The sequence below is a fragment of the Zalophus californianus genome, chromosome 11, assembly GCF_009762305.2.
Source record: "Zalophus californianus isolate mZalCal1 chromosome 11, mZalCal1.pri.v2, whole genome shotgun sequence".
NCBI classification, from domain to species: Eukaryota; Metazoa; Chordata; class Mammalia; order Carnivora; family Otariidae; genus Zalophus; species Zalophus californianus.
Window position 1 is genome coordinate 1,370,013 of NC_045605.1, and position 27,936 is coordinate 1,397,948.

The 27,936-nt window shown below is 38.7% G+C and overlaps 1 protein-coding gene across 5 annotated transcripts; it reads right to left on the reverse strand.

Moving 5' to 3' along the window:
- Positions 1 to 702: 702 nt before the first annotated feature.
- DCUN1D5 (defective in cullin neddylation 1 domain containing 5) lies at positions 703 to 26,498 on the reverse strand. Of its 5 annotated transcripts, none has more exons than XM_027579597.1 (8): positions 26,341 to 26,498; positions 24,191 to 24,282; positions 19,122 to 19,192; positions 18,539 to 18,630; positions 4,993 to 5,101; positions 4,802 to 4,906; positions 2,684 to 2,786; positions 703 to 1,042 (listed from the first exon to the last, which is right to left on the reverse strand). In XM_027579597.1, exons 1-8 carry the CDS (start codon positions 26,424 to 26,426, stop codon positions 987 to 989), a joined length of 714 nt encoding a protein of 237 aa, XP_027435398.1. In that variant the 5' UTR covers positions 26,427 to 26,498; the 3' UTR covers positions 703 to 986. The 5 variants fall into 5 exon arrangements, with proteins under 5 accessions (XP_027435398.1, XP_027435399.1, XP_027435400.1 ...); XM_027579598.1 differs by having other exon boundaries at positions 24,191 to 24,273; positions 26,341 to 26,472; XM_027579599.1 differs by lacking the exon at positions 24,191 to 24,282 and having other exon boundaries at positions 26,341 to 26,477.
- Positions 26,499 to 27,936: the final 1,438 nt, after the last annotated feature.

Consider the following 27,936-nt stretch of genomic DNA (forward strand, 5'->3'; position numbering starts at 1 on the left):
TTTACCCAGAGCTCTCTCAAGTCTTATTTTATTTTCTTCTTTACCTGTATGTATCTTAACTGAAGCCACAACATCAGAGCTAAGGTTCCCTTGTAAGACCAGAAAAGGTCCCTCAACAAAACTCTCCATATCACAGAATGAGTTAAAGAGATCGTATACACGCTACTCGTAATGACAACAGTGATGATCACACAAGTTCAATACTGCTCTTGATTCTGTCCTCAGCCTAATTTTGAGACCATTAATGCAGGAATGGTCTCTGTAACTGACACAATACAGAAACCTTGCAAGTCATACTAAGAATATACATTCAGTGCTGATGAACACTTACCGACGATACTATTTAACGGTTAGGAAGCAAAATACCAGGACATAATCATTCCAATCTCAACCTTCCAGATAAAGCATGTGCGTAAGACCATGGCTGGTTTCAGAGAACACCAGAGCTGAGCGCCAGAGAACTCCCGATATCCAGAAATGGTTTGTATTATAGCTGTATCAGAACATCATTATCCCAGAAGCCAAGGCCAATATTCTTCCTAACTGTTCACGAACGATTATAATGAGCCATACCATCAGCCGACTACATTGCCAAATATTGTTTAAGATCTTTGAAACTCCAAATTCATGGTGAGAAACATCCTCTAAAATTCAAGAATTAAAATGTACAAAAATAAATACCACTCTGACACTCAAGGGACATCTTCACTTTAAGGCCTTTGTCACAAATCTGAATCTTTATTGTTCTGAAATAAATGTTAGAAACATAACTCAAAACAAAAGCTTCAATATTCAGTCTCAGAAGAGGTGTGGCTCAATGCCCATCACATGTAACAAGAAAACTTCCTTTAAAAAAAAGGAAAAAAAAGTACTACGAGAAGTCTTTCATATGAATGAAAATGCACCCTTTGGATTTTTTCCTTGTTTCGTTAGCCTGTATACACGTGGGCGTCAAAAGGTGTGCATTTTCTTCACATTAGTTCTTGCTATGATGTTTGACGGATCTTTTGCCACTCAACAAATTCATCGAGAAGAACGGGCCCTAGAATAAAGAAGAAATTTTCGTTAGGATTCAGTGAACTCAACCATCCAACTACAGAACACACTGTCCACAAGCTCTGCATCAGCACTGAGGATGGACCCTCCGCTGCCCCAGGGGTTTTGCTCCCCGTCCCACCGCTGGACTCACCAGTGCTTGCTTCCCTAGTCTTTTCTCTTCAGACAGAAGGGACTTCCCACAATGGGTATTTGCTGCAACTTCCTTCGCAAGGTGAACTCTCTAATAACTAAGTCAAGATTAACCTCTCCATTTTTCTAAACGTTCACAACATTCTGTTATTTAATTATTAAGGAATATGCAAAGTGTTCAGTGTAGTATTTCCAGGTTCCCTCACCAAGAAGTCTGTAAGCTTGTTGAAGGTGTGGCCGGTAACAGGACCCAGTAGGAGTCTAAACATGCAGCAGGTGTCTACTCAATAGCCGACCTAAGAACTATTCTACAAAGACATCTGTAAAAAGCGGGGTGGTCCAAACTCATTTCCTGACAGAAGCCAGGTAGGCAGTTTAAATGAACTCACTGTTCTCTCTCTCTCTTTTTAAATAGAGGAAAACTCACTGCCAGAAAAAAATATGCTTGCTCTATTTTTCTTAAAACACACAACGTTCTGGTGGTCTTTCTTTTTCTCTCGATTTCACAGACATACCTCCCTACTCTAAATCAAGCAGCAGATAAGCCCGGTAATAAACGGCAGCTGAAAAGCAAGCGAGCTGTTGGCATAAACTGTGGGCCAGCAAAGTGGGAGGCAAGTCCCAACATGAGCTACTGCTCAGCCTCAGTCACTAATTCCAGGTACAGTTTTGTCAGATTTTCTGATTTTTCAAACCAATCTGGAAGCTTTATTTTTATGCAAAAACTCTTAATTTAAAGGTTGACTCAAAACACACATGAATATATACATCTGCAGGCCACATATAGTCGTTAGGCTCCCAGCTTACTGCTGCAGGTACTGTTTCTAAAAGTATTATTAAATGGTTTACCATTCTGTAGGGAGAGAGAGATATATATAGGGAGAAATAAAGTTAGCCCTTCTTTAAATAAGTCCACATTTCAATTCATGTTTATAGGAATGTGTCTTACCACGTAACCCTTCCCAACACTAACACAACACATGCAACCAAACTGGAGGTGGAAATGGAAAACTTCTTGTACTGTTTTAGAGAATGTGGCTTACCTAACTTATCATTACTTCACAGATCTGTTTTAAGACATTCTGCCCTTTCCACTGAAGAATACTGACTGATAACTTGAATGACTGAGAAATTATATTTTAAGAGATTTTATTTAAGAGAGAGGGAGAGAATTTCAAGCAGACTCCATGCTGAACATGGAGCCCAACATGGGGCTTGATCCCACAACCCCCAGATCATGACCTAAGCCAAAATCAGGAGTTGGACACTTTAACTGACTGAGGCGCCCAGGCACCCCTGCAGCAAGATTTTATAATATACTGCTCAATCTAAGCTCTTGGTCTACATTCTACACCTGCCTTCCCCACACTTTCCACATTATCAAATAATAAAAGTTACTGCTAGGAAGTCTAAATCCTTTATGGCAACGCTATACAAATGTATATTCTCATCTAAGAGTTATAAGAATTTTATTTTCATAGGAAAACATACTTACAAGCACCATCTTCATCATAGTTACTAAGATCAGCATGGACAGTCCTGCTGAATTCTAATACGTTGTACCACTGATCTTTGTTCATAACACGATACTTTGATTGCTGTAGAAAATGATATAAATATTTTGAATACAGAATAAGCATTATTTATTAGGAATTGACTTCGATAAATCTAGTTATATAACATTTTTTGTGATTTGGTCTTAAAACATGTATCCCTCTTTAAATTACTTGTGCTTCTAAGAGAAGTCTCAGGGACATTTACATGTTAACATTATCCAAGTTACGTTTTCCTTTATCTTTCCTTCATTTTAGAGAGCATGGAAGGTACTAAGAGTAAGGGTAAAACTCGATGTCTACCTATGTATATACTTGTGGAACCACCACTGAACTCAAGATTGACAGCCTACCCTGTACACACTGCGTCCCCTCCTGTTGCCTCTCAGAACACCCCTTCTTCACTGAGCTTTACTGTTCAGCCACATTTTGAAGTTGGCATCTTTGTAGGCAGTACAAAGAGTACTGGCTTGGGTTCAAACCCCACTTTTCCACTTACTTGGGTGACCCTGGGAGCATTATTTAACAACAGAGCCCATTTCTTCATTTGCTGAAGGGGGATAAAACATAATTCAAAAAGTGTTACAAAGATTTAAAGAAACACTGTAGGTCGAACACCCTCTACATAACAAGCACTGAAAATATTTAGTTCTCTCAGCTCCCTTTAGCAGTGAATATTTTTACACTCAGTTCTATTTATTTTTGCCCAAAACTACTAATAAGAGGAAGACTGATAACATCCATCAAAAACATCTACTTTACTAGCCTTCATTATGCCCATTTTATTAAGCTTAAAGATTTAAGTGTACATGAAACCCACTTACTTAAGTCCTTTCCATGACATTGCTTCTTTCTTCCTTTTTCTTGTTTTAAAGATTTTATTTATTTATTTGTCAGAGAGAGAGAGAGGGAACACAAGGAGTCCGATGTGGGACTCGATCCCAGGACCCTGGGATCATGACCTGAGCCGAAGGCAGACGCTTAACCATCCGAGCCACTCAGGCGCCCCATATCATTGCTTCTTATCAGAAGCTTTAATCAAAATTAGTCCAAGGAATTTGCTATGATAATCAGCTTTACGAGAAATTATTTTCAAAGCAAAAAGAAAAGGTATATATACTCCAGAAATGGTGAGTGCCATACTAAAAAAAACTAAAACTGAAAAGGCACAAAAACAGGTAGAAAACCAGAGAAAGCAATGGAAAGAAGAAAAGTTATCTCAGAACCACTGCTGGTGGTAGTTGCTATGTTAAGTCTTCTAAAAGAATACTTTCTCCGTGAATTCAGCATACATTCTTTACTCATCAGTACATTGAAGTACAGGATTATAGCCATTCTCATCTCTGTGGACATAAAATATTTTAATTCTAATTATTTAGATTGAACCTAAGTGAAAAGTAAAGTTTTGTTATTACTACAACTGGTTCCCTTATGTAGATTTCAGCCTAAGATCTTGTATTAAAGAAACCTGATAGGATCGCCTGGGTGGGCTCCGTTGGTTAAACGTCTGCATTCGGCTCAGATCATGATCCCAGGGTACTGGGATCAAGCCCCACATCGGGCTCCTTGCTCAGGGGGGAGTCTGCTTCTCCCTCTGCCTGCCGCTCCCCCTGCTTGTGCTCTCTCTCTGACAAATAAATAAATAAAATCTTAAAAAAAAAGAAACCTGATTTAGAAGCTTGATATTTATATACGAGCATCAAATCTCTTCTGCCAAAAGTCCAAGAAACTAATTCTGCATGAAGAACGTCTTTGCTAAAACGTATTTCTTGAAGGTTACTTTTTTTATGGGAGGGATGCAGGGCTGGAATCCAAGTATCTCATGTACAGAATGTATTAATGAACATGAACCTGTGTCTAAAAATGACAACATACATGTACACACTTTAACAGAAACTTTTTACTACTTAAGCAGATTTTTTTAAAAGCACAGTATTTAAAAATCTATTTGTCTTTCCTCAACTAAAGGTATATTTTCAATCAGAGTAAGCTTTAAAATCAAAATTTAAATTTAATATTCATCAGATTAATATTTTCAGAAAATGTAAGAACCTACACACCTCCAGGTACTGGTAAAATACTGAAAACAATGGCCATGTCCTTCCAAGCAGAAGAGCCAGCATAGACTTAGCAGTATCAATGTCAAGGCTTCTCTGATCTTTATCCTAAAACATAAGGAAAAATTCTCCTGAGTGTGGTTTCAAGATTAAAAAAAAATGTTAAAATTACAGAACATGGAAATTCCACCTACCCTTGCAAAATCAAAGGCATATCTGTAGATATTCTTAAACGAAGAAATATCATTCAACTGTGAGCGCAAAAAGTCAAATTTGTTCTGTAACTTTTCTGTGCAGTCACACCTTAAATTAAAAAAGCCAAATACATTATATAATCCAGAAAATTAAATAAAAGCACCTTTAAGGGGTTAGAAGAAATGCATTAAGAGAAAAGTGAGTGCATTTATGAAATTAACCTAGGTTTAAAATTCTGATTCACAAATGTAGAGTTACTAACAAACTTGTTGCCTTGTATGTACCAGTGGAAAAAAGAAAAAGGAAAAAAAGAGAAAACCTGGCTATCAGTGAAAGTTCATTCAGTTCAATGACTTTCCTTTTAAAAAATACAACTCAATCAAAAACTCCAGTAAAATCACAAATATCTCTTAAGAAGAGGTATATTAAAATGTGCTTTCACCACATGTGAAGTTAAAAAGATGGCAGAACAAAGGAAATGAATCAGGCCTCTGTCATCTATATCATTGAAAAGTTCTCAGGCACCAGCTTGGTGAAAAGAGATGACCATGAGTGGTTTTAAAAGCTTGGGATATAACTCAGAGAAAATAAACACATTATACTAGTGCTTCGGTCATGAATTCAGATTCCTACATTTTTAGTGACAAAAATCAAGGTAAATAGTGGCAGTACCTGACCTCAAATAAGGTACACATGCAGAAGAGTGCAAACAAGTTATCCATGTTATTTCTAAAGATCAGACATGAAACATAAAAAGGCAAACAGAATGCTCAAGATCTTCACCGGCGTCCTGACTCCCTGGGCTGATATCCGCTACACTGCCGAGCATGATTAATGCAGACGGTGCCTTTCACAAATGGTGCACAGCACATCTCCCCTCCTGCCGCGCTCTAGCTGTATTTCACCGACCCTTCCCAAGTGCCACAGCTCTGCTCTAGCACATGGTACTGCCTCTACTCTACTCGAAAGGCGTTCCCTCCAACAGTTTCACAAAATATCCCTCACCAACACCTAACTCACATTTTGCTACTGCTGACAGATCATCGGACTCCCTTCCATTAAATCAGGGTCTACCGTCTACTGTGACCCACAGTCTCCCACTCAAAACTGAGTTTTAGTACTCATCATGTCGCAGACATCTAGCATTCTCAGATTTAACAAAGACCTTCACTATTCTAAATCAACAATGTGACATGTGACTCATAATTTTATTAAGGTGTAAATATTTTGGATACATTTCTAACACTGATTAAACCTTGCATTCCAGGAATAAGCCAAACTGGGTAATGTTACCTGTTTCATACATTGCTAGATTTTTTGGCTATGTTCATACAAGAGACAGGCTTGTCAATTTCATTCTTTCACACTCTTTACTAATTTTGATAACAAGCTCATAGCATAAGCCTCAGAAAAACTAAATGACAATTATTACCCTTTTTTCTGTTTTCTGAAAAAGAAAAAGAATTAGCATTTGTCCAAAATCAGCTGAAAAATCACCTGGGTCTTTTCACCGAGGGAAAGAATTTTTAACTATTCAATCACCATTTTTAATGGTTATAGGATCATTCAGATTTTCTACTTCTTTTTGAATCAACTGATCATTGACAATTTTTGATAATTTATTTCACATATAATCTTACTTAAAGATAATTAAATTTGTAACAGTTCTGATGGATATTACTGCTTGGATTACCCACTTGTAAATGGTGCCTCGACAAGATGGTTTGAGAAGACGGCAAGGGTAAGCTTACTAGGTTGAAGAGAGACTGAGAGGAGAGGCTTTGGAGAAAACAAGTAAAGGTGACCCTTGAACAACACGGGTCTGAACCGTGCGGGTCCACTTACATCTTCTTTTCTCTAGTTTACTTTATTGCAAAACTGTAGTATGTAAGGCCTTTAACATAAAAAGTATGTGCTATCTGACTGCTCATGTTATGGGTGAGGCTTCCAATCAACAGTAGGCTATTAGTAAATTAAGTTTCGGGGAAGTCGGAAGTTACACACGGATGTCTGACTACAGGAACTCCCGCTCCTGCTAACAGTGATGAGGACTTCCCTCAGACTCCTGCTAAGGTGGTGTCGGAGGCAGCTAGCTAAAACAGAATGTTTACATAAGATCCAGAGTTTTAGAACATTATACTCAAAATTTCCAGGTTTCAGTAAAAAATCCCCCATTGTTCAAGGGTCAACTGTATAGACAAATGCTGCCAAAGAATTTGGTTCTAAAAGGGAGCAGAGAAAAGCGACACTTAACTAGTGTGGGATGGAGGGGGACAGAAGGATTGTTTTTCTTTTTTTATTAGACAAATAACTTCTGCTTTCAGGAAGATGAAGTAAGTGTATTTTTTCCCTGTGTCTCCTGCTAATTCAACTAAAAGCCCTGGACATTAGCTATAAAACAAACATAAGACTGGAAGAATCTGAAAGACTCTGAGGAACAACACAGTGGTGAGTTTCCCGGGTTTTCTTTTGCGCCTTATCTATCCTAGACCTGGATATGAAGGAGTCAGCAAACCAGAATGCCAACGGGGTAGACAAAAACAAACAAAAAAACAACAAAAACCTGCTCCCCCTCCTGCAAATATCAAGCGGCCAAGCAAGAAAGAAAACTTTGAGAAAAAACACTCCTCTATTCAACCACCACAGAAAAAACTGGCTCCATGCCACGCCCACCTACATCAGCAAAGATTGGAAGGAGGACTTCAACAGTCCACCCTCACCAGGATGTGGGAAGGCCCTCCCTTTCACCTCCCGCACTATCAGTGGAAACCACAGAAAAGCATGAATTTCCACTCCAGCAGGTAGTAAGGAGCAGTGTCCTGGGGCAGTGTCTGCAGAGACCCCGTGGGGTGTGGAACTCTCACGCCTGCCAACAGCAATGAAGGAGTCCCTCCTCCTGCTGAGATGGTGGTAGAGAAAGGTAGCTAAAATAGAAGGTTTAAATAAAATCCAGAGTTTCGTAACATAATCCTCAGTATTTTCAGGTTCCAGTAAAAAAAAAAGCACTTGTCATACCAACAACCAAGATGTCAAGCAGAATGTAAAAAGAGCCAATATGTGCAAATACTGAAATGACAAGAAATATTTAAAATGTTTAAAATGATTTGCAGATATTAAAGCGGCTATTATGAAACTGCTTCAATAAGCAATTATGGACAAAGTAAAACAAATGAAAAGATAGAAAGTCTCAGCAAAGAAACAGAAAGTCTAAGAAAAGAAATGTAACATAAAAAAGAACCAAATGGAAATTTCTGAACTATAAAATACAGGGCAGACTTAAACCTTAGTGTATCAATAATTATATCAAATGTAAGTTGTCTAAATGAACCAATTAGAAGACAGAGATTGAAAGAATGGATCAAAAAGACCCACAAAACCAAAATTACCCAACGATATGCTATCTAGAAGAAAAAAATTTCAAATATAATATAGGCAGATTGAAAGTAAAAGAACGAAAAGTAACACATCATGGAAACATTAACCAAAAGAAAGGAGGGGTAGCTTTATTAATAACAGCTAATGTAGATTTCAGAGCAAAGAAAATGATCAGACCAGAGAGGAACAATGATAAAAAGGTTGATCCAGCGGCGCCTAGGAGGCTCAGTGGGTTAAGCGTCTGCCTTTGGCTCAGGTCATGATCCCAGGGTCCTAGGATTGAGCCCCACCAGCTTCTCCCTCTCCTCCTCTCCCTGCCGCTCCCCCTGCTTGTGCTCTGTCAAATAAATAAGTAAAATCTTAAAAAAAAAAAGTCAATCCATCAAGGAGACGTAACAATTCTAAACGTGTGCGCACCAAGCAAAAGAACTGCAAAATATGTGAAGCATAAACTTATAGAAAAGAACAAATATACAATTATTGTTAGAAATTTCAACACTCCTCTGCCAACAACAGATAGAACTAGACACAACATCAGCAAACATAAAGAATTCAACACCATCAACTAACAAGATCTAATGGACACTAATTGAACATGCCAATGAATGACAATAAAATATGTGTTCAAGTGTCCACACAACTTAAACCATAAGAGACCACAGCCTGAGCCATTAAGAAAACCCTGACAAATATGTAAGAACTGAAATCACACAGGGTATGTTCTCTGACTACAATGAAACCAAACTAGAAATAGCAGGAAGATAACAGCAAAATCTCCTTAGAAACTAAACAGACTCCTAAATTATCTGTGGGTGAGAGCAAGTCTCAACGGAAACCAAAAAATATGCTGACCTGAATGAATATAAGAACACAAGTCAAATTTCCTGAGACACAAAGCAGTACTGAGGGAGAAATTCATACAACTAAATGTAAATGTTAGAAAAGAGGAAAAATATTCTCAATTCATAATCTACCTATCTTCAGAATCTAGAAAAAGAAGAGCAAAATAAACCTAAAGCAAGCAGGAGAAAGTAAATTAAGAGCAGAAATCAGTAAGATTAAAAACAGACAAACAAGAGAAAAATCAATGAAACAAAGAGCGGATTCTTTGGAAAAAAGTCAATAAAACAGACAACTCTCCAGCAAGAATGACAAAGAAAAAGAGAGAATACAAAAATCCCCACTGTCAGGAATGAAACAAAAGATGCCATTATAGTCCTGTAGATATTAAAAGGATATAAATTTGACCACTTAAGACGAAATGGACCAGTTCTTTGAAAAACAAAACACAACACACTAACAACACAAAATAAATAATCTGATAAAATGATCTGAAATAAATAGTAATTTGAGTGGCCTTTTTATTAAAAAAAAATTCAAAATTTCAAAACTTCTAAAAAAGAAATCTGTAGGTTCCAGCAGTTTCACTGGAAAATGCTGCCAATCTCTGAAGCCCAATTCTATGCTGTATCTTTCAAAAAAATAAAATATAAGGAAAAACTCTCTAATTCCTTTTATAAAGCCAGATTTACCTTGACATCAAAACCAATTAAGGCAGTATAAAAAAAAAAAAAGAAAATCACAAGAAAAATTTTAACCATGTATGATGATGGTTAACTAGAGTTACTGTTAACTAGACTTACTGTTGTGATCATTTCCCAAAACACACAAATATTGAATACGTTATGTTATACACCCGAAATGAACAATGTTATGTCAATTATACCCCAAGAAATAAGAAAAAGAAAATAAAGACCAATATCTCATGAATCCTTAACAAAATATTAACGAAAAGAATTCAGCAGTAAATAAAAATAATTATACACCACAACCAAGTGGGATTCATTCCAGGTATGCAAACTGACCAGTATTCAAAAACCAATCATTGTAATCACAACATTAACAGTCTAAAAAAAGAAAAGCTACATGATTAGACGATTTAATGCAGAAAAAGCATTTAAAATATTTCATGTGCATTCATGTGAAAACTCACAGGAAGATATGAGGAGGAGAACTCCCTCAGCTTGATAAAGAGCAACAACCTATAGGTAATATACTTTACATAGGGGACTGAGTGCAGTCCCTGAGATGGTGAGCCAGGAGGGTGTCCACTCTCTCCGTGCTTATTCAGTTATATAGGGGACTGAGTGCAGTCCCTGAGATGGTGAGCCAGGAGGGTGTCCACTCTCTCCGTGCTTATTCAGTTATATAGGGGACTGAGTGCAGTCCCTGAGATGGTGAGCCCAGAGGGGTGTCCACTCTCTCCGTGCTTATTCAGTTATATAGGGGACTGAGTGCAGTCCCTGAGATGGTGAGCCAGGAGGGTGTCCACTCTGTCTGTGCTTATTCAGCACCGTGGCAGAAGTTCCAGCCAATGCAATATGTCAAGGAAAAGAAATAAAAGACATACAAGACTGGAAAAGAAATAAAACTGTCCCCATTTCTCTATTTTATGTTATAATCATATGACACGACTACGGAGACAACACAAGAAGACAAGCACACACAAAGCCTTAGAGTGAGTGAGGTCAGCAAGGTCACAGGATACAAGACAACCACACAAAAATGAAATGTATTAGTAATGAATATATGGATGCTGGAATTAAAAATACAATGCTATTTACAGTGGCTCCAAATAACAACTGAAACATTTACATGTAATTCTAACAAAACGTACACAATTTGTATGCTGAAATCTACACACAAATGATGAAAGAAATCAAACACCAAAAAGAGACATATCTATCTTGCATATATTCAAAGACCCAAAATAGTACAGATGTCAACTTGACCCATATTCATTATGCAGTTTAACCAAAATCACAGTGAGATTTTTTTGTAGGTAAAAGGAAGATCGTTCTAAAATTTCGGGAAAAGCTAAAACAATCTTGAAAAATGATCGATCCTCTCCGGTTGCTGGGATGGAGCCCCTCATCGAGCTCTGCACTCAGTGGGGAGTCTGACTGAGATTCTCTCTGTCCCTCTCCCTCCGACCCTCCCTCTGCTTGTGCTCTCTCTAAACAAATACATAAAATCTTTAAAAAAAAAAAAAAAGAGGAAACAAAATCAGTGATGTGATTCCAGACTTAGCACACAGCAGCTGTCATCTAGACTGTGTGGTGCTACCAGAAGGTTAAGACACAGATCAGCAGAACAGAGAACCCAGAGACAGACCCACGTACAAGTATGTCCAACTGATACAGGACAAAGGTGCGAAAGTAATTTAAGAAAGACCTTTTTCAACAAATGGAAATGTGGAGTAAGTGGAGTTCTGTGGGCAAAGAACAAACCAAAACCCGTCTCACACCTATTAAAGAGATGAACTCAAAATGCATCACTAAGTTAAAAGTAAAATATAAAAGATTTAGGGGAAGAATTCTTGAACTTGACACCAAAAGCACAGTTCATAAAAGGAAAAACTGATCAACTGAATTTCATCAAAATTAAAAACTTTTGCTCTGCCAAAGTCCTTGTAAGAGGACGAAAACATAAACTACAGAGTGGGAGAAAATATCTACAGACCACATATTCAATGAAGGACTTCTATCTAAAACATACAGAAAACTCACAGTGAAAAAAATTTATCCATTCATGTCTCTTAAACTCTCCTATTTTCCTCAGATATTATAGGTCACTGATTCCTACTTTATCTACATCTACCTCCCTTGTAATTCATCCATTGAGTTTTAAATCTTGAGTATTTTTCACTTTCAGAGATTTAATTATGCATTTAAAATCTGATCATCTGATACCATTCTTTTTTCTTTAAATACATTTAATGTTATTTATTTTATGCTGAAATTACAATTCAAAATACTAGCCTTTAAGAGTCTAATTCTGAAGTTTAAGATGTTTCCCAATATGCTTAGTCATTTTTGATTGATAATTAATGAAAACCGAAGCTTTCTCTGCAGAAATTGATGCTTCTGCTTAAAATGTATTCCTATACAGAAGAATCGCTTCCACTATATGCATGAGAATACTACTTACACCTGGGACATTTGTAAAATAGATTTCTGGCTTGTTATCCAAATAATGAATTCCAGTTTTCATCAGCATGATAAAGAATTTTTTATAAGAATTCTCTTGGGGATATGCCCTTCACTGTACGTAGAAGCAAGCCCAGGCAATCACACCTCCATCTACTGGGTAGGTGTGATATCAATGACTTCATATGAGAGTTTTGATCTGATTCTCACCCTACTCAAGTCCTGCAATTTTGTCTCTTATTTGCTATGTGCACCACAGGTTAATGGCCAGACCCTAGGTGACTAGGAATAGGTAGGTAACCTTAAGGTAAATGCCAGCTCCACAGATCCCTATGGTATCTATCACCAGCTCTTGTCATTTCTGGTCTCTAATTATCTTCCTTAATTTATAGTCAAGTCCAAGCATGCTTTTCAAAAAGATGCTTTCATATTTTATCCAGCATTTAAGTGTTTTATATGATAAATGGTTTCTCTGCACATTTAGTCTGCCATATGGCCAGAAAAAGAAATCAAAATTTGAGTAAGTTAACTGTCCAATTTGTCTGGGGCCTAGTTCCTATATATGAATGAGTGTATAATATATTTCATGCAGAAACAAGAGAAGTTTATTCTTACTGTTTATTAAAAATACATTACTATTTCATTAAGTGGCTTTTATCAGCACAAAAATTCTTCATTATGTGAAAAATAAAGCTTAAATAGCATCAAAAATTTAGTTAACTTCTACCGGCGGGATATACAAAAGAAACAAATTATCAGACTATATGCTCCTATAATGCTGTTGAAAATGTGGATGTCTTCAGCATCCCCAGAGTGACCAGCTGATAATGGTCAGGGTACTACATTTCAAGGAGCCTCTCACGTGTAATACCTTCCTTGTTTGTCTCAAGTGGAGGCCTCACCTTCTAAATCTTTGTAGCTTTCTGAAGCAGTGCTTTTCACATATTTCTTAGTAATGTGAGTCACATTTTCACACAAAATCTCATTCAGAATCTTAATATACTTGAGACTCAGGAAGGCAAATACGAGAGAGGATGCTTCCCTACATTCAGAAGTTCTTCCTCTGACCACCACCAGAGTTTGAAATCATTCTTCAGGGCCTGGCATATAGAAGCATTCCAAACTTATTTGTTAAACAAAAGTATGAATACCAAAAAAAAAGCCACAAAGTATGTCTTTATTTAATTATAAAAAGTTTCAAAATCCCTACCTGGGGAAAGGTTAGTGGGAAACTGTAGTTCCAACAAAATTATAAAGTGTGTAAGTGGTGACTTACAAGTTACCAAGGAGCTAAGAATCCAAGAAATCACAATCTTTTCCAAATATTTTACATTCCACAGGTACACAGAGCAACAATATTATTTAGGCTATGGTCTGAATAAGCTTAAGACAGAAAGTGAAGAACCAAGTTTCCAAACAGAGAGAGACCAGGTGAAATTCCAACTTCTCCATCTGCAGCCGTGTGGCTTCAGGCGCGTCACTGATTCTCTCCTCATTTTAACATGCAGGAGCAGAAACAGACAACCATGAAGCTAAAGGAGAATACACGAATTACATGATTACAACAGTTCTTAGCTTGAGATGCTCCTTCTGAGGCAAATGGCTTAAAAATCACCCGCACCCTGCTGTCTCTGTCCAAACTACTTCATACCATTCCTAATGGTCTACCTCAATCTCAAGCAGAGAAAGAATCTAACAGAACAACGAACAATCAATGAAAGAAACAAGAGAAAAAACTTCCATATTTAGTACCCATATCATAAACACCGTGAAGAGACCCAGCAAACCCAATGAGCACACCCAAGCAGTCACTAACGCTTCACAATTCTTTTAGCTAACCTACCCCAAAACAGACGCAGAGGTTAGTAATATCCATACCTCGTAACTTGGGAAGTTTAGAAAGAACACTTCCCTTGAAGTAAAAAGAAATGCATTACTTCACTAGTACATCACGGAAAGCTAGACAGAGTTTCTACGTAACAACTAAATAAAACCCCACAGATTTTAGGGACACTGGCACCACAGGATACCACTCTCCAAGGCCACTGTGGTTAGAATGAGTAGAAACGGGTTTAAATTTCAACATTAGGACCTGGACATTCATTTCCCAAGTATTGCTAAATATCTGATTAGCAAGGCAGGCTTTTAAATTTCTGCTTCTTTAAAGACCTCTAAAATGAGAAGAAATTACTATTTGTGTATTAGATCTACATGAGATTTTCTTCCTTAATTAGAGAAGTCCCAACAAGTATGCTGTGATATGCTGATATACAACAGAGGAATTTTACTCACAAAGTTCTGTACCTAGAAATTTCTTTGAGTAAGGTCTACTGACCAAAACAAAACAGCACATCCCTGGGGGTACTTGGAAATGTGGAAAGAGGCATCTGAAATTGTCACGGAGAGCAGAGTGGAAGAATGTTAATGGCAATTAGTAGTTGGGCCCCAAATGCTAAATGAATGACAGTCACACACTACACACATCACAGCACCCTGTCCACCTTACTCTTGCACCCTCACCGAAAAGTCAGATAACTGCTCCCATTCCTCTCTCACCTAAATCCAGTCAGGCCAGACCGCTGCCGTGACTCTTGACGGGCCGGGGCTCATGACAGAGACCAGAGGGTGTGCAACTGGTAGTGGAGCGACACTGCCATCCCTGGCACGTGCTACCCTCCTGCCTCGTCTTCTCCTGATCATAAGCAAGTACAGGCTTTCCAGAGCTCTATGCTGACGCTTTTCTCCACCAACATGGTATTTCACCCTTGCTCCGACACCACCGTCAGCTGGCACACGTGAGAAAAGTTCTCCGCTCCGGCCAGTAAGCACCCTGGAGTCCTGCACCCATGGATGCAAGGAAGAGGAAGATCCATATGGAATGTGCTGTGCACCGCGGCGCAGGTGCGTCGTCATGGGGATGAGGTCCGCAGTTTTCATAAGGTTCTCACAAGAGTCTATGACCAGTAGCGTTAAAACAACTGCTCTACTGCAAACTATCTGCTACCTGATGGTTTCCCACTGCCTGTAACAGGGTTTAAGCTGTTTCCACGTTAGCCTAGGCCCTCTGTAACGTAGCTCTTATCCCCACTATCTGGAATTCTGTCAATTTTCTTTACGTACCTTTGGATTAGAACCAAGCAGACTACTTTCTTCACACACACATTTTCCTTTCCCAAGGCTCTGCTCACGATTTCTCTTCAGAAATAACATTTCCTATATCCTTAACCATCAAAATCCTAATCATACTTCAAGGCCCAGTTCAAATGATCTACGTCTACAGACTTTCCTGTCTACTCAGCCTCAATTAATCTCATTAGCAGCTGTGCTTCCTGTCGCATTCCACCTAGATGTCTGGTGACAGCATCACAGGGTCCTCCCTGCCCTCTCAGCACGTTCGGCAGAGGGCAGAGCCAGCCCTCTGCTTCACTGCGGTCACAGGTAAGTGGCACAGCACCTGACAGAACACAGGTGTTCACCTATGTGTTTACAGATCAAATCCCATCCGAGGGGCAATCTGGCGGTTACTGAACAACGATGGAAACTAGAGAGTAAAATCCCTAAGAAAGGATGTGCCAACTGCATCCTCTGAAATCTACAAAATGGCCATTCCAGTCTAATTATACACAAACTCACACCACAAATTCTTCCACAAAAAACAGAAAGACAATTCAGATACAAAAAGTCTTTATCAGTAAACAGCTTTAAAGTAAATGAACGTACAGAAGTATTCTATACAGTTATAGATTTTAATGAGTCATGGTTGTTAAAGTCTACTACCCTTGAGCAAAGTCAATGTTTTTAACTACCAGGCTGTTTCTATTCCTTAACAGAGCCCTACTAAAGTTTTCTAAGGGTTCAAATTAATTAATTTGAAACAATTGATAACTACACATTAAGACAATTTAGGGACCATCAAGTAACTATGCACAGGTTAAATCAAATCCTAGAAATATGAAAAAATCTATGAATGGAAACGAGTCTGTGAAGTTTTACATTTTATAACTATATGTATTAAATAAAAACAAGTATACCAGGCAACTATAAAATAAAAAATTAAGACTTCTATAGCTTCTTTTGTCTCTCCTGCTTTAAATTTTAAACTACTGTAGTCTTTGCAAGTTTTTTACAAGAAAATTCAGGGAGTAATAAGACTTAGCTAACTGATAAGAAATACTCTGTACTTCACATAGCAATTTATATCGTGGGGAAAAAAACAACTTTTTTCCCAATCAAGAGCGCTTGCCTAATTTGAGCAGTGACACAGTTCTACATCACAGAGTAAAGCAGAGGGGAAGGGGATAATAAATGAGGGAAACAGATCCCTCGGGGTCACTTTTAAGTGTTCAAGTACTGCTTTTATGCTGTGTAGCTTGTGAACTTCCTACAGAAAAGATGTGCTAGTAAAAAAATAGGTTCAAGGGTTAAGTCAATTTCTAGTCTTGTACCCAAATTCATATGCTAATTATTCTAATTATTAGAAATGTTTTGTGTTTACACGTTTCTGTTATACAAAGGCTCTTTCTATGACGTCAAATTATGCAAAAACAAATAATGAGAAACTTTTTGGTTTAAAAATACATGAACACTTGTTAGCTGGGATATTAAAAAAAAAACAATATACAAAAAATTCAGGAGCAGTACAAAAAGCAGTTATAAGTGCCAAATAAAATGTCTTACAATCAATAAGCGATGTAACAACTGATATAAATTTCAATAAAACAGACAAAAACTATGAAAACTAGTTTATATTCTTTGCATACTTGTCTGTATATTTTATCTTTCTCTAAAAAGCTAATTGAAGGTTGGATGTTTCCAAAGAATTTCAAAATCAACATCATTTTAATTTGGCATGTTATGACACCTAGACGAATGACATAATTCAAGCCTGGTTGTAAATACTATGATTCCAAACATTAATAATAGTCCTTTATTTTATAAAGAATGATAACATAAATACAGAAAGATAATGCAATAGGAAGTACAGTATGCTAGACTGGTAATCTGGAAATTTAAATTCTAGGTCCTACCCGGGCCATTAAATAGGTGCATAAACCTTGGCAAACGTTTTGTTCACCTTTCCAAGTCTGACTCCTTATCTCACCTATAAATAATTGAAATTACAGGATTGATTTTATGTTCTATTCTAGAAATTGTAATTTGGCTCATATAAGCAAAGGTTTATACCTAAATATGTAAGAAATATCTGCATGTTAATACTGGTTAAAAAGGAGAATTACAAAGCACTGCATGTTGAAAATTCAAATATAAAAGTTCAAGTTCCGTTTGAACAGATACACTTAAAAAAATAACTGCGGTATTCTGAAATTTAAGGACACACAAACAAGTAATAAAGAATAGTAAATGTGTTAAAAAAAAAAAAAAAGCATAACCCACAACAGGAAACCACATGGCTAATTAATCTCCAGTTTTTGGCTCAAAAGTATTATAAATTAATGCTTCCTCTATTTTAGAATGTTGGTAATTAGTAACATCCTGCATGAACATTAGGAACATGACATAATTTAAAAATAACACATAATTACTGATTCTGAAACTAAGCACACTTTACTCTGGAAGGTCAAAATCACATGATTTTCATACAGAAGCAATTCTGAAACCTCATGAAAGAGTTCCAAGGCAGCATCAGAGAGTGTGTAACGGGAACGTGGCTAGGGGCTGCACGGGAGCCTCACAACCTTTCTACTTTTCTTCTTTGTCAGATTAATTTGGCAGAAAAGAAGTAATAAAAGTGCCATGTAACTCTATCTTCAAATATTTTTTCAAAATCAAGCATAAAACTGCAGAGGAGAAGAGGCCCCAGAGCTTAGGACTGCCCTGAGAACAGACTCCTTACAAGCAAAACTCTATATTCAGAGAGGAAAGCCCTTATTCCTCAATCTATCTGTGGGTAAATAACTTTGATCACAGACCTCTAGTTTACCCACTAAGAGTCAATGATTTTAGTAAAACTGTGATGAGGTTCTCAGAGAATATGAAAAATGGGGTAACTGTTCATTTTGCAAAGACCACAATATAAATTTTGTCAATCCCTGATTGTTACAGATTAAACCAATTTGATTACTTTAAGGTGAAACCTTACTCCTAAAAATTATGAAGCACAAAATATCAATTAAGATCTTCAAATAGGCCATCAAATTTGTTTTTTAAAAAAATATCTTACTGTAGTGAAGTCATCCCCTTTAACCATTCTTCCTTGGTAAAAAATCCCATGCTTTCAGCCTCCAATTTCCACGCTAAAACTAACATAATAATCTGGAAAGAACAGAACATAAAGGATAAGGGAAAGTCAGCACAGAGGCGGCCACGTCCGTGTCCATCACGGAGAGCACCCTGTACAAGCATTCCCACCCCACCACCAGGGCACGTGCGACCTCGGGCAGTGTTCCCACCCCACCACCAGGGCACGTGCGACCTCGGGGAGTGTTCCCACCCCACCACCAGGGCACGTGCGACCTCGGGGAGTGTTAACTCCAAAGAAATTCAGATGGGCCAATTCCTTAAAAGTACAAGTTCTAGCCAGCGTCTGAAGGTAGAATCTCTCTCACTCTATTACAATGACACAACTGTATCAAGAAAGAGAACACGTGCCCAACTTAAATTGATTAAAAATACTAATGACAACCCATAGTATTAAACATGAAGAAACAAAACCCTGATACAAGATTAAAGTGTCCCGAATTTTAGAAATTTATAAATATGCTATACCCCACTTGTATTCCATTCTACTTAGAAATAAAACATACATTTTCAGGTTCAACACCAATGTCTTCACAAAATTTTTCCATTCCTTCTGGCCCTACAACTTCATCAGGACCTTCAAAGACAAAAATAATTTATATATTTTATTGTTATAATTTAATATCAACATAAAACATAAGTCAATGTACTAAAGGCAACCATGAATATACCATAGCATTTTTTGTAAATAACAAAATTTGAATTTTGAACAGATCTTTGATAAAGTATAAATATTTGCTATACGATTTAAAATGTAAAATTTTTGAAATACTCTTTTAAACAGATTACAAAATGAAATTAAGGGGAAAAGTGGGGAAGTAGCATTAATATCAGTCATTTGTTTGTACAGTAACTTGAACCTATGCATTAAAAAAAAATTTACCGAGAGCCTTCCTGAAGAAAATTTTTCGCAATGCGTAAATATAAAGAACCATAAGAAATTTTGCTAGAATGTGTAGGACCAGCCTACAACTCAAGACAGTAATCAGAGAATACCTGCTTTCTTACTAAAACATAAGGTCATTTATTACCCTTTTGAAATACAACCAAATAAAATTTAATACTTTAAAAATATACACTCTTTTGAAAATAGTAACTTAGAAAAATTATTACTTTCCTTATCATCTTGGATCTAAAATAGACATCAAAGCATTAATTATGCCACCTTAATATAGAAACAAAAGTTTAATCCCTCAATTAGCTTATGTTTATCATTTGTCCAAAAATTAATGACACTTAGCTTGTTTCTTATTTTTCTCCCTTAGTAGCACTAAATAATCAATACACCAATTCTCCTATTTCTTTATTTCATCAGTTTCTGAAAAGACAGTGATTACATCACTGCTAGGTCTCTTTTGTAACTCGCTAAGATTACAACAAACCTGTGACAACATGGATGGACCCAGAGAGCATTATGCTAAGTGAAACAAGTCGGAGAGGGACAGATAATATATGATGTAACTTATATGTGGAATCTACAAACAAACAAGCAAAAAAACCCCAGACTCATAAATACAGAGAACAGGTTGGTGGCTGCCAGAGGCAGGAATGGGGGGTGGGAAAAACGGGTGAAGGTGGTCAAAAGTACAAACTTCTAATTCTAAAATAAATAAATCCTGGGATGTAATGTACAGAATGATGACTACAGTTAATAATACTATATTACAAGTTGCTGAGAGTAGATCTTAAAAATTCTCATCACCAAGAAAAAAATTTGCAACTATGTATGGTGATAGATGTCAACTAGACTTATGGTGATCACTTTGCAATGTATACATATGTTGAATTATGATGCTGTATATCTGAAACTAATGTCGTATCTCAATTAAAAAAGACTGAGTTAGTTAAAATAATTATAAAACATGACAGAAATATGTTATCGAATTTGATTTTTGAAAACATAGTCTTGAAATATTAAGGTAGCCAAAAAAAACCCTGTTTTCTTTTTTAAGGACTTATAAAAATCCTGCAGCTTTATTAATCACAGACAAGACCATGGCTACTCATTGGTGATGGCATTGTACATCATCATTAGTTCACAAGTACAACACGAAGCTAACGCCCAATGGTTTTTTGTTCACAGAAGAGTAGAGCCATCCAGTATGTGGGCCAATATATTCTTGCTGCTTCAGATGAGATCTAGGCTGCTAAGATGAGGTAAAAATATGGTCCGAAACCAAAAGCCTTATTTAATTTTCTGGTTTAAATAAGTACTGCAGTTATTTATGCAGTGAGGTGTTAAAAGGTGAGAGGGGTGGTAATTACAGGACACTTTCACCTCCTAATATATATTTGGAGGATTTTTTATGAGAATGTGTTAATTATGTAATTTTAAAAGCATACATATACAATAAAGCTGGTAAAAATATAACTGAGTATGTATCCTTATATATGGTTTCGTTGAAAGTAAAAATTAGATAAAAAATTTAATGGAAGGGCATAGTTTTTCTTTAAGCCATGACAAAAACGTATTATAAATTTTTCCTATGAAAAAGAAAACTGACTTGCCCTCAAAGCTGCCATCATTAGTAATGAGAAGAGAGAGCTGAAGAGTCATGTCAAGAAGTATCAGTTACTATCATAAAATACAGCCTTCCTAGAAACTGCGGGACTAGTTAGTGGTTAACATTTGATGAGAATCAAATTATATTTTGTTATATGTATATATAAGACATACACAAGACCTTTCTGTAAATGTTAAGTAACTTTCCCAAAGCAATGAAAATAATTACAAATCTAACTCTAAAACAAGGTCAATACCAATGTTCTTTTCCTGGACCGCATCTTTCCAGAACTAACGTTCTACTTATTGAAATACTCTTCCAATAAATCTACTCTGCAGCTGAATTTTACTCTTCAGGCTTTCCACTCAATTTAAGAAACTACGGGAATGATTTAGTTCACTCTACCAGCTGGTAGAACTTTATTAGAAGTTAGCCATTCTATCCTGTTTTCCGGGTTCTTTCTAAGATTTTAAAAGTGCCTTTTCACTTTCCATGCTTTGGTGCAGTAATATGACCCCGGTATTACTGAGTCCTTGCTAATGTAAATATCACTCAAGATGAGAGGTCTTGTGAAACAGCAAAATCATCAGGCTTAACACACATCACCTATGATATATTAACAAAATTAGTGGTAAAATATTTTTAAAAGTAAAAAAAAAAATCAATTTTCTTTTTTTTATAACCATAGATTGTTTGCAGCGGTGTCTGCAGAGTCTAAAACCATGCCAGCCATAGCAGATGATCAGCAAACAAAAACTGTGCTCAGTGAATGACACAGCACCTTCAACATGAGCTACACAGGAGCTATCCTGTTAATCCTGAGACCGAACTGTCAAAATCCACAACCAGGAAATCTAATGCCGTAATGCTATTACTCTGTTAATAAGAACTTACATTTATTGAGTTCTGACTACATTCCAGGTACTGAGCTAAGTGCTTTACCTGTATTATTCTCAGTAGGCCCAAAGACTGTCTCCATTTTAATAAGGGATATCCCCATTTTAGACAGAACAGTGACTGATTATTTGCTAAATAACTGGTTCTTCCTTGTCAGTTAGGTCTCTGCCCAAAGTAATGTCTAGAGAAGCCTTCTCTAATCACCCTACTTGAAAGTCCATCCAAACTTTCTACTTTCTATCCCTACACCTCACCATATTTTTACTTTTACAATGCTCCACGGACTAGAATTGTCTTGCCTACTTATCTATTTACTGTCTGTCTTCCCCACCAGAAGGCAAGTCCCTTGAAGGCAGGCATCTTGTCTAACTTGTTCACTACGATATCCCTGGCACTTACCAGTGCCTGACGCACGTCCAATGCTCAATAAATATTTACTGAATGACTCATTCAATAAATGACATAATGTAAATTACCCTCAAGTGCATTTACTAATTTTTTTTGTATAAGGAAAATTAGTTGCCATGTACATATTTAAAAAAAGAAATTATAAGACAGTAGTAATTAAAAGCATAGGCTCTGCAATCAGAATGACCAAACTTCGAATCCTGGCTCTTGTCACTGTATGATCTTGGGCAAATTACTCAATCTAAACCTCGGTTTCCTCATCTATAAAAAGGGATAACATCACCTACTTAACAGAATGATTGTTAGGAAACCTTATATAATTAAGTATGATTTTTGAAATAAAGAGCAATTATTATGCTGGCTACTACAAAAATGCTAGTATAGGAAATAAATGTTGAGCTAATTAGATTATACAACCCACGAAAGTCCCAAGGAGAGGAAATTCAAATAAGCATGAAAGAAAAAAAATGGACTAAATTATGGTATCTAAGTGAAATAAGGTGAGTGACCTTTTGATTCTATATCATGAATTCCAGTAAAACTGGCATTTTGAATAATGGGTCAACATTTAAATGGAGGTCAGCAAGAAATGAATTCCCTTCATTTAATTTGGGTTAGACACTGTCTTGGGATGCCAGTAATAGCAGTTTTTTTGGTCTAGAAAGAATCTGTTCTGTTACTAAACAATTTTTAAATTATACTTTGGGGATCCCTCAGCTGGTTCAACAGTGAAGTTGCTGTCCCCCATCAATAGTCTTACTTTCCATAGTTAGCCTAAACTTATACCTCAAGTTCAGAGTATACTTTAGACCTTAACTGATCAGCACTAAATATGAGTGTGATGGCATATACACCGCTTTATTTTAAATGCTGAGAATGATAGTGATAAAAGGAGGAGGGAGAAGCTATAAAATCATTAATTCCATAAGACCGAAACTATTCTGAGGGAAAAAAAATGTTTTCATACATGCTTATGAGAAAGTAATAAATGGGAAACAAATATTCTATTTCATATGTGTGCTTAACGGTGATGTCTCCTCCCTGGCTCTGACTTTCACCCCCAGGCTACAGCTCCACCCCAACCCAGAGCTTCCAGCGCTTACAGGATTTAGCTTCAGTTAGCTCCTTCTGGAAGCCCTTCCCTGACACTCCCAAGGCTGGGTGACATGTTCCTCCTCTCAACTATCACAGGACTTCTAATACAGCATTTATCACACTGTAGTAGTATAGTTGGTTTACTTTCTGATTCATTACTGCATTTCTAGTAGAACTGAAGGGGGCTAACCAACAATGATTAAGGGGCAAATGTGTTGTGTAATGACAGATCTGAATCTTAAATCTTTTACTATGCCTCCCCCAAAGTTTCAGAAAATGTCAGTTTAGGTTCAGAAAATTTTCAATAGAATATGGAAAAGAAAAATAAAAACTATATAAAGCATAAAATGTTTTATTATATACTTTGTTTTCAGACTATTAAGTCTACGTTAGCTAATAGACATAGACCAATAAATGTATGTTTACAAATTGTATCAATAGTAAATGAGTTTCACCCCTCCCACTAAATATATACTGAATTACATATTTAAAGAAATATCATCCTGACATGGCACCAAATTCTTAGTCTACCTATAATCCTCAGTCTTGACCCTGATCCCAGGACACAGCACTAACACAAAGCAGGCCTGCAATAAATGATTTGTTAAATGAATGAACCAAAAAAAATGTTAAAGCATGTGACTGATATCTTCTTATATTAATTTCATTACCTGCATACTCATAAAACCAAGCCAGGCACTTCTTGCTTGAAAAATGTTCCTCTCCACTTATTAGTCTAGCAGGGGGTTGGGATCTGCAATAGCTTAGAAAACACACAAATGCCTAAGAATTTTATCAAGTCTCAACTTTCAGTGAAAAGCTAAGTTCAATATGAGCTACTTCAATTCAAAGTAAACAAAGTACTTTTTTTTTTTTTACAGCTGGTATTATAGGAAAAAATCGGAGTTGTTTAGTATTTGCAATTTGAAACAGTAGTGTATATGTAAAATTTTCTTGCTAACAAAACCCAAATGCTACTTTGCTCACTATCAAAATCCAAAAATATCACCTAAAATCATTTCCCCAGATTTCAAATGACCACATGGAAGTTCAACCTAATGGTCTCAAGACAAGACGAGTCGTTGGGAATGTATTAATCTTTATAGTGATTCTTCTGCTGACTTGTATGGAAATTATATTTGTGTATAATACGCATACATTTGAAAACAAAATCTTATAAAATATATTTTGATATTTAATGAGCCAATATTTTTTAAGAATCATATATTAACAGCTGTTTACTTATCATCTGTCAAACTTAAATAGGTATTTAAAGACAGAAGATGATTTAGGACCCAAGAGTATAATGAAATCCCACAGATTAAAAACAAAAGGTAACTGTAAATATGAAAATAATTGTACAAATAACTGGGCCAAACCTATTTAATCCCAAAGCCTATCTCTTCCACAAAATCACTAAAGGTTGGGAAGTTCATAAATGGCCTTTAGGATTTAATGAACTTCAAGGAGCTCAGAGAGTTACACCACCACAATGACCTAGAAAGGCTACAACTCTAGCTACTGAGTAATGTCATAAATAAGGGTACCATATTTAACATTTTAAGTTGATAGAGCAAAGTATCACCTGAGTTTTAACAACACTGACTGCTTGTCTATTTTAATGTGCTTCATTTAAGTAATTTTGATACGTTATGCACTTAAGATGGCCACAAGTTAGAGTAATAAAAAACTAACTTCTATGTTTCATAAAACTATGAGCAGGTGGAATAGCGCTGTCACATTCTAGTGTGTCACCAAGAGGTATAAGAAAACCTTATCATCTTTCACACTAATAGCCCCAAAATATCCTTAGTGAAAAAGTAAAAAAATTCCGTCAACTAGGAAGGGAAGGAAGATGCAGACTAAGGAAGTTGGCTCCCTCACTGTTGAAGCCGCTCTCTGTAAGGAGAGCTCTGTCATTACCTGTCCATAACGCTGACTACGGTCCTCTGTAAATGGCAGCATCTGAAGCTGTTACATCAAGTGCCAACCGGTGATACAGACACCCAATGAGATTTAGAAAAGAGCCACTTCTCACACCTAAATTGCAATGATTTTGTGCAGCACACAACGTTGCTACAGTGGGATCAAAGAGCTCGAATTACAGCTCTGCTCTAGCTTCTTTTTCTCCAAGAGGATACTGAGCAAAATAAGTCCCAGTTTGTTAATATTTATACCGAGAGCTAACAGCATCTTGAATGCTAGAAAATAAAACCGCAAGCAGGGCCTTTCCAACTCTGCACGTAGGGACTTGGCGCAGGTGGAGGCACTATCCTTCCAGAAAAGGGGCCTTCTGCTGGGATCTTCTGGCTTTGACCCCTCCAAAGACTCCATCTGGGGGCCAATTACAGCACAGGGAGCTTTGCTGCCTACCCCCGGCAGTTGTCAGGTAGACATTACCCAAGCTCCGCTCCCTTCCTCGCACGCTACAAAGAGATTCTAGAAGTGACCCTTCCGCGGACCTGGACTCACTTGCAGGTCTGGACGAACGTCGGGGCGGGGGTGCAGAGGGAGTAGGGGACGAGCAGCGAGGGGCGAGGGCGCAGCTGCCGTGCGCAGTCCCGTCTCCCCACCCTCCAGGGCACGCAGAGCCGAAGGTGAGGCGACTCCCGCAGCCCCTCCCCGGGCGCACAGGCCGAGCACGAGGTGCAGTCGGGCGCAGAGCGTCGCGGGGTCCCGCGCCCAGCAGCCGGCTTTCTCGGCGGGGGCTCGCCTCCCCAGCCCGAGCCCCGGAGCCCCGGAGCCCCGGAGCCCCGGCCCGCCTGCTGCTCCTCTCGCCGCCCAGCCAAGGAGGGAAGACGGAAGGGGGGGGAGGCGATACCTGGAGATTTTACACTTTTTGAGGCCTCCGTCTTCCGCCACTGCCGCTGCCACCCCAGGGGATTTTCTCTTCTTCTTCACCGGCATCTTCCGCCCTCCCCGGCAGGGCGGCCAGAGGAGCCGGGGCAGGCGGTCGCTGTCCGCCGGGGACGCCTCAGTGCTGGCAGCCGGCTCCCAGACACAGCAGCAAGCGGAGGAGCAGAGCCGCCAGCCCGCGGCAGAGCGGCCCAGCCCGGCCGCCGCCCGCGCCCGGGTCTCCGCCCCGTCCTCCTCTGCTCGCGGCCGGGGGCACTCCTCGCCGGTGGACACCGCGGCTCGCTCGCACCGGGAAGAGAGAAGGCGGACAGCGCAGCACCTCCACCACTCACACACTCCGCGAGCGAGAGGCTCGCTCTGACCCGGATGCGGACCGCCCCGGGCCGGAAGTGACGCCAGCGCGGCGCTGGCCGCCGGCAGGGGCGTGGCCGTGCGTGGCCGTGCGTGGCCGGGGCCGGCGCTGCGCTGGGACCGAGTGGGCTGGTGTGGCCGCTGCGCGGTAGGGTCGGCCTTGGCAGACCCAGCGGCCGCGGTGGGTGGCCCGGGTACCCCGGCCTTTCTCACGGAGCCTCCCCCTGTCCCTCGCGCTGGGGGGAACCCCTAGTCCTCTGCGGCGCAGAGCGGGCCGCGGGGCCCCTGCCGCGCGGGGCTGCCCGCCGCTCCGGGCGTGTTTCTTCCGAGGGCGGCCTGGAGCCCGGCTGTCGCTCTCCCGGCTTCCGCCGCGCTCGCCGTCCCGGGGAGGGGCCCCCGCTGGCGGCCGACCTGAGTCGGCTCGCTTTGCCCGGTGTGGTTTTTCCTGTTTAGCCCCCACACAGCAGGGTGATGGGACACTGTGGTCATCTGTCTCACTGCTCTTAGCCTCGTGTCTTCACGATCCATCCGTGTGGTCCCAAATGGTAGGATTTCTCCGTATTTTTTTGGCTGAGTAATACTGTGTTGTGATGCGCACACACGTATCTCACCTTTATCCACTCGTGTATTGGCGGACGTTTAGGTTGTTACTCGCAGATTTGCGTGCTTTCCTTAGGTTTTCTTCATAACTTTTTCTTTGCTCGAGCTGACTTGATTGTAAATACAGTGTGTAGTACGTATGACCTGTGAAATCTGTGTTCAGCGACTGTTCATGGGATGGGTAAGGTCATTAGTAGGCTGTTGGCAGTAATGTTTCTGGGAGTCAAAAGTTTTAAGGAGATTTTCAACTAAGCACGGGAGTGTTGGTGTTTCTAACGCCCATGTTGTTCAAGGGTCACCGGTATTCCCACAAGTGGAATTGCTGGATCATACGGTAGTTTTATTTTTTAATTTTTTAAGGATCCTCTATACTCTTTTCCGGAGCGACTGCACCAGTCTGCATTCCCACCAACAGTGCCCGAGGGTCCCCTTCATCCATGCCCTTGCTGTCTCATCTTTGTGACAAAAGCCTTTCTAACAGACATGGGGTAGTAACTCATTGTGGTTTTAATATGCATGCCCATAATGACTAGTGATATAAAACATCATTTCATGTACCTGTTGACTTTTCATACATATTCTTTGGAGAAGTGTCTATTCAGTCCTTTGT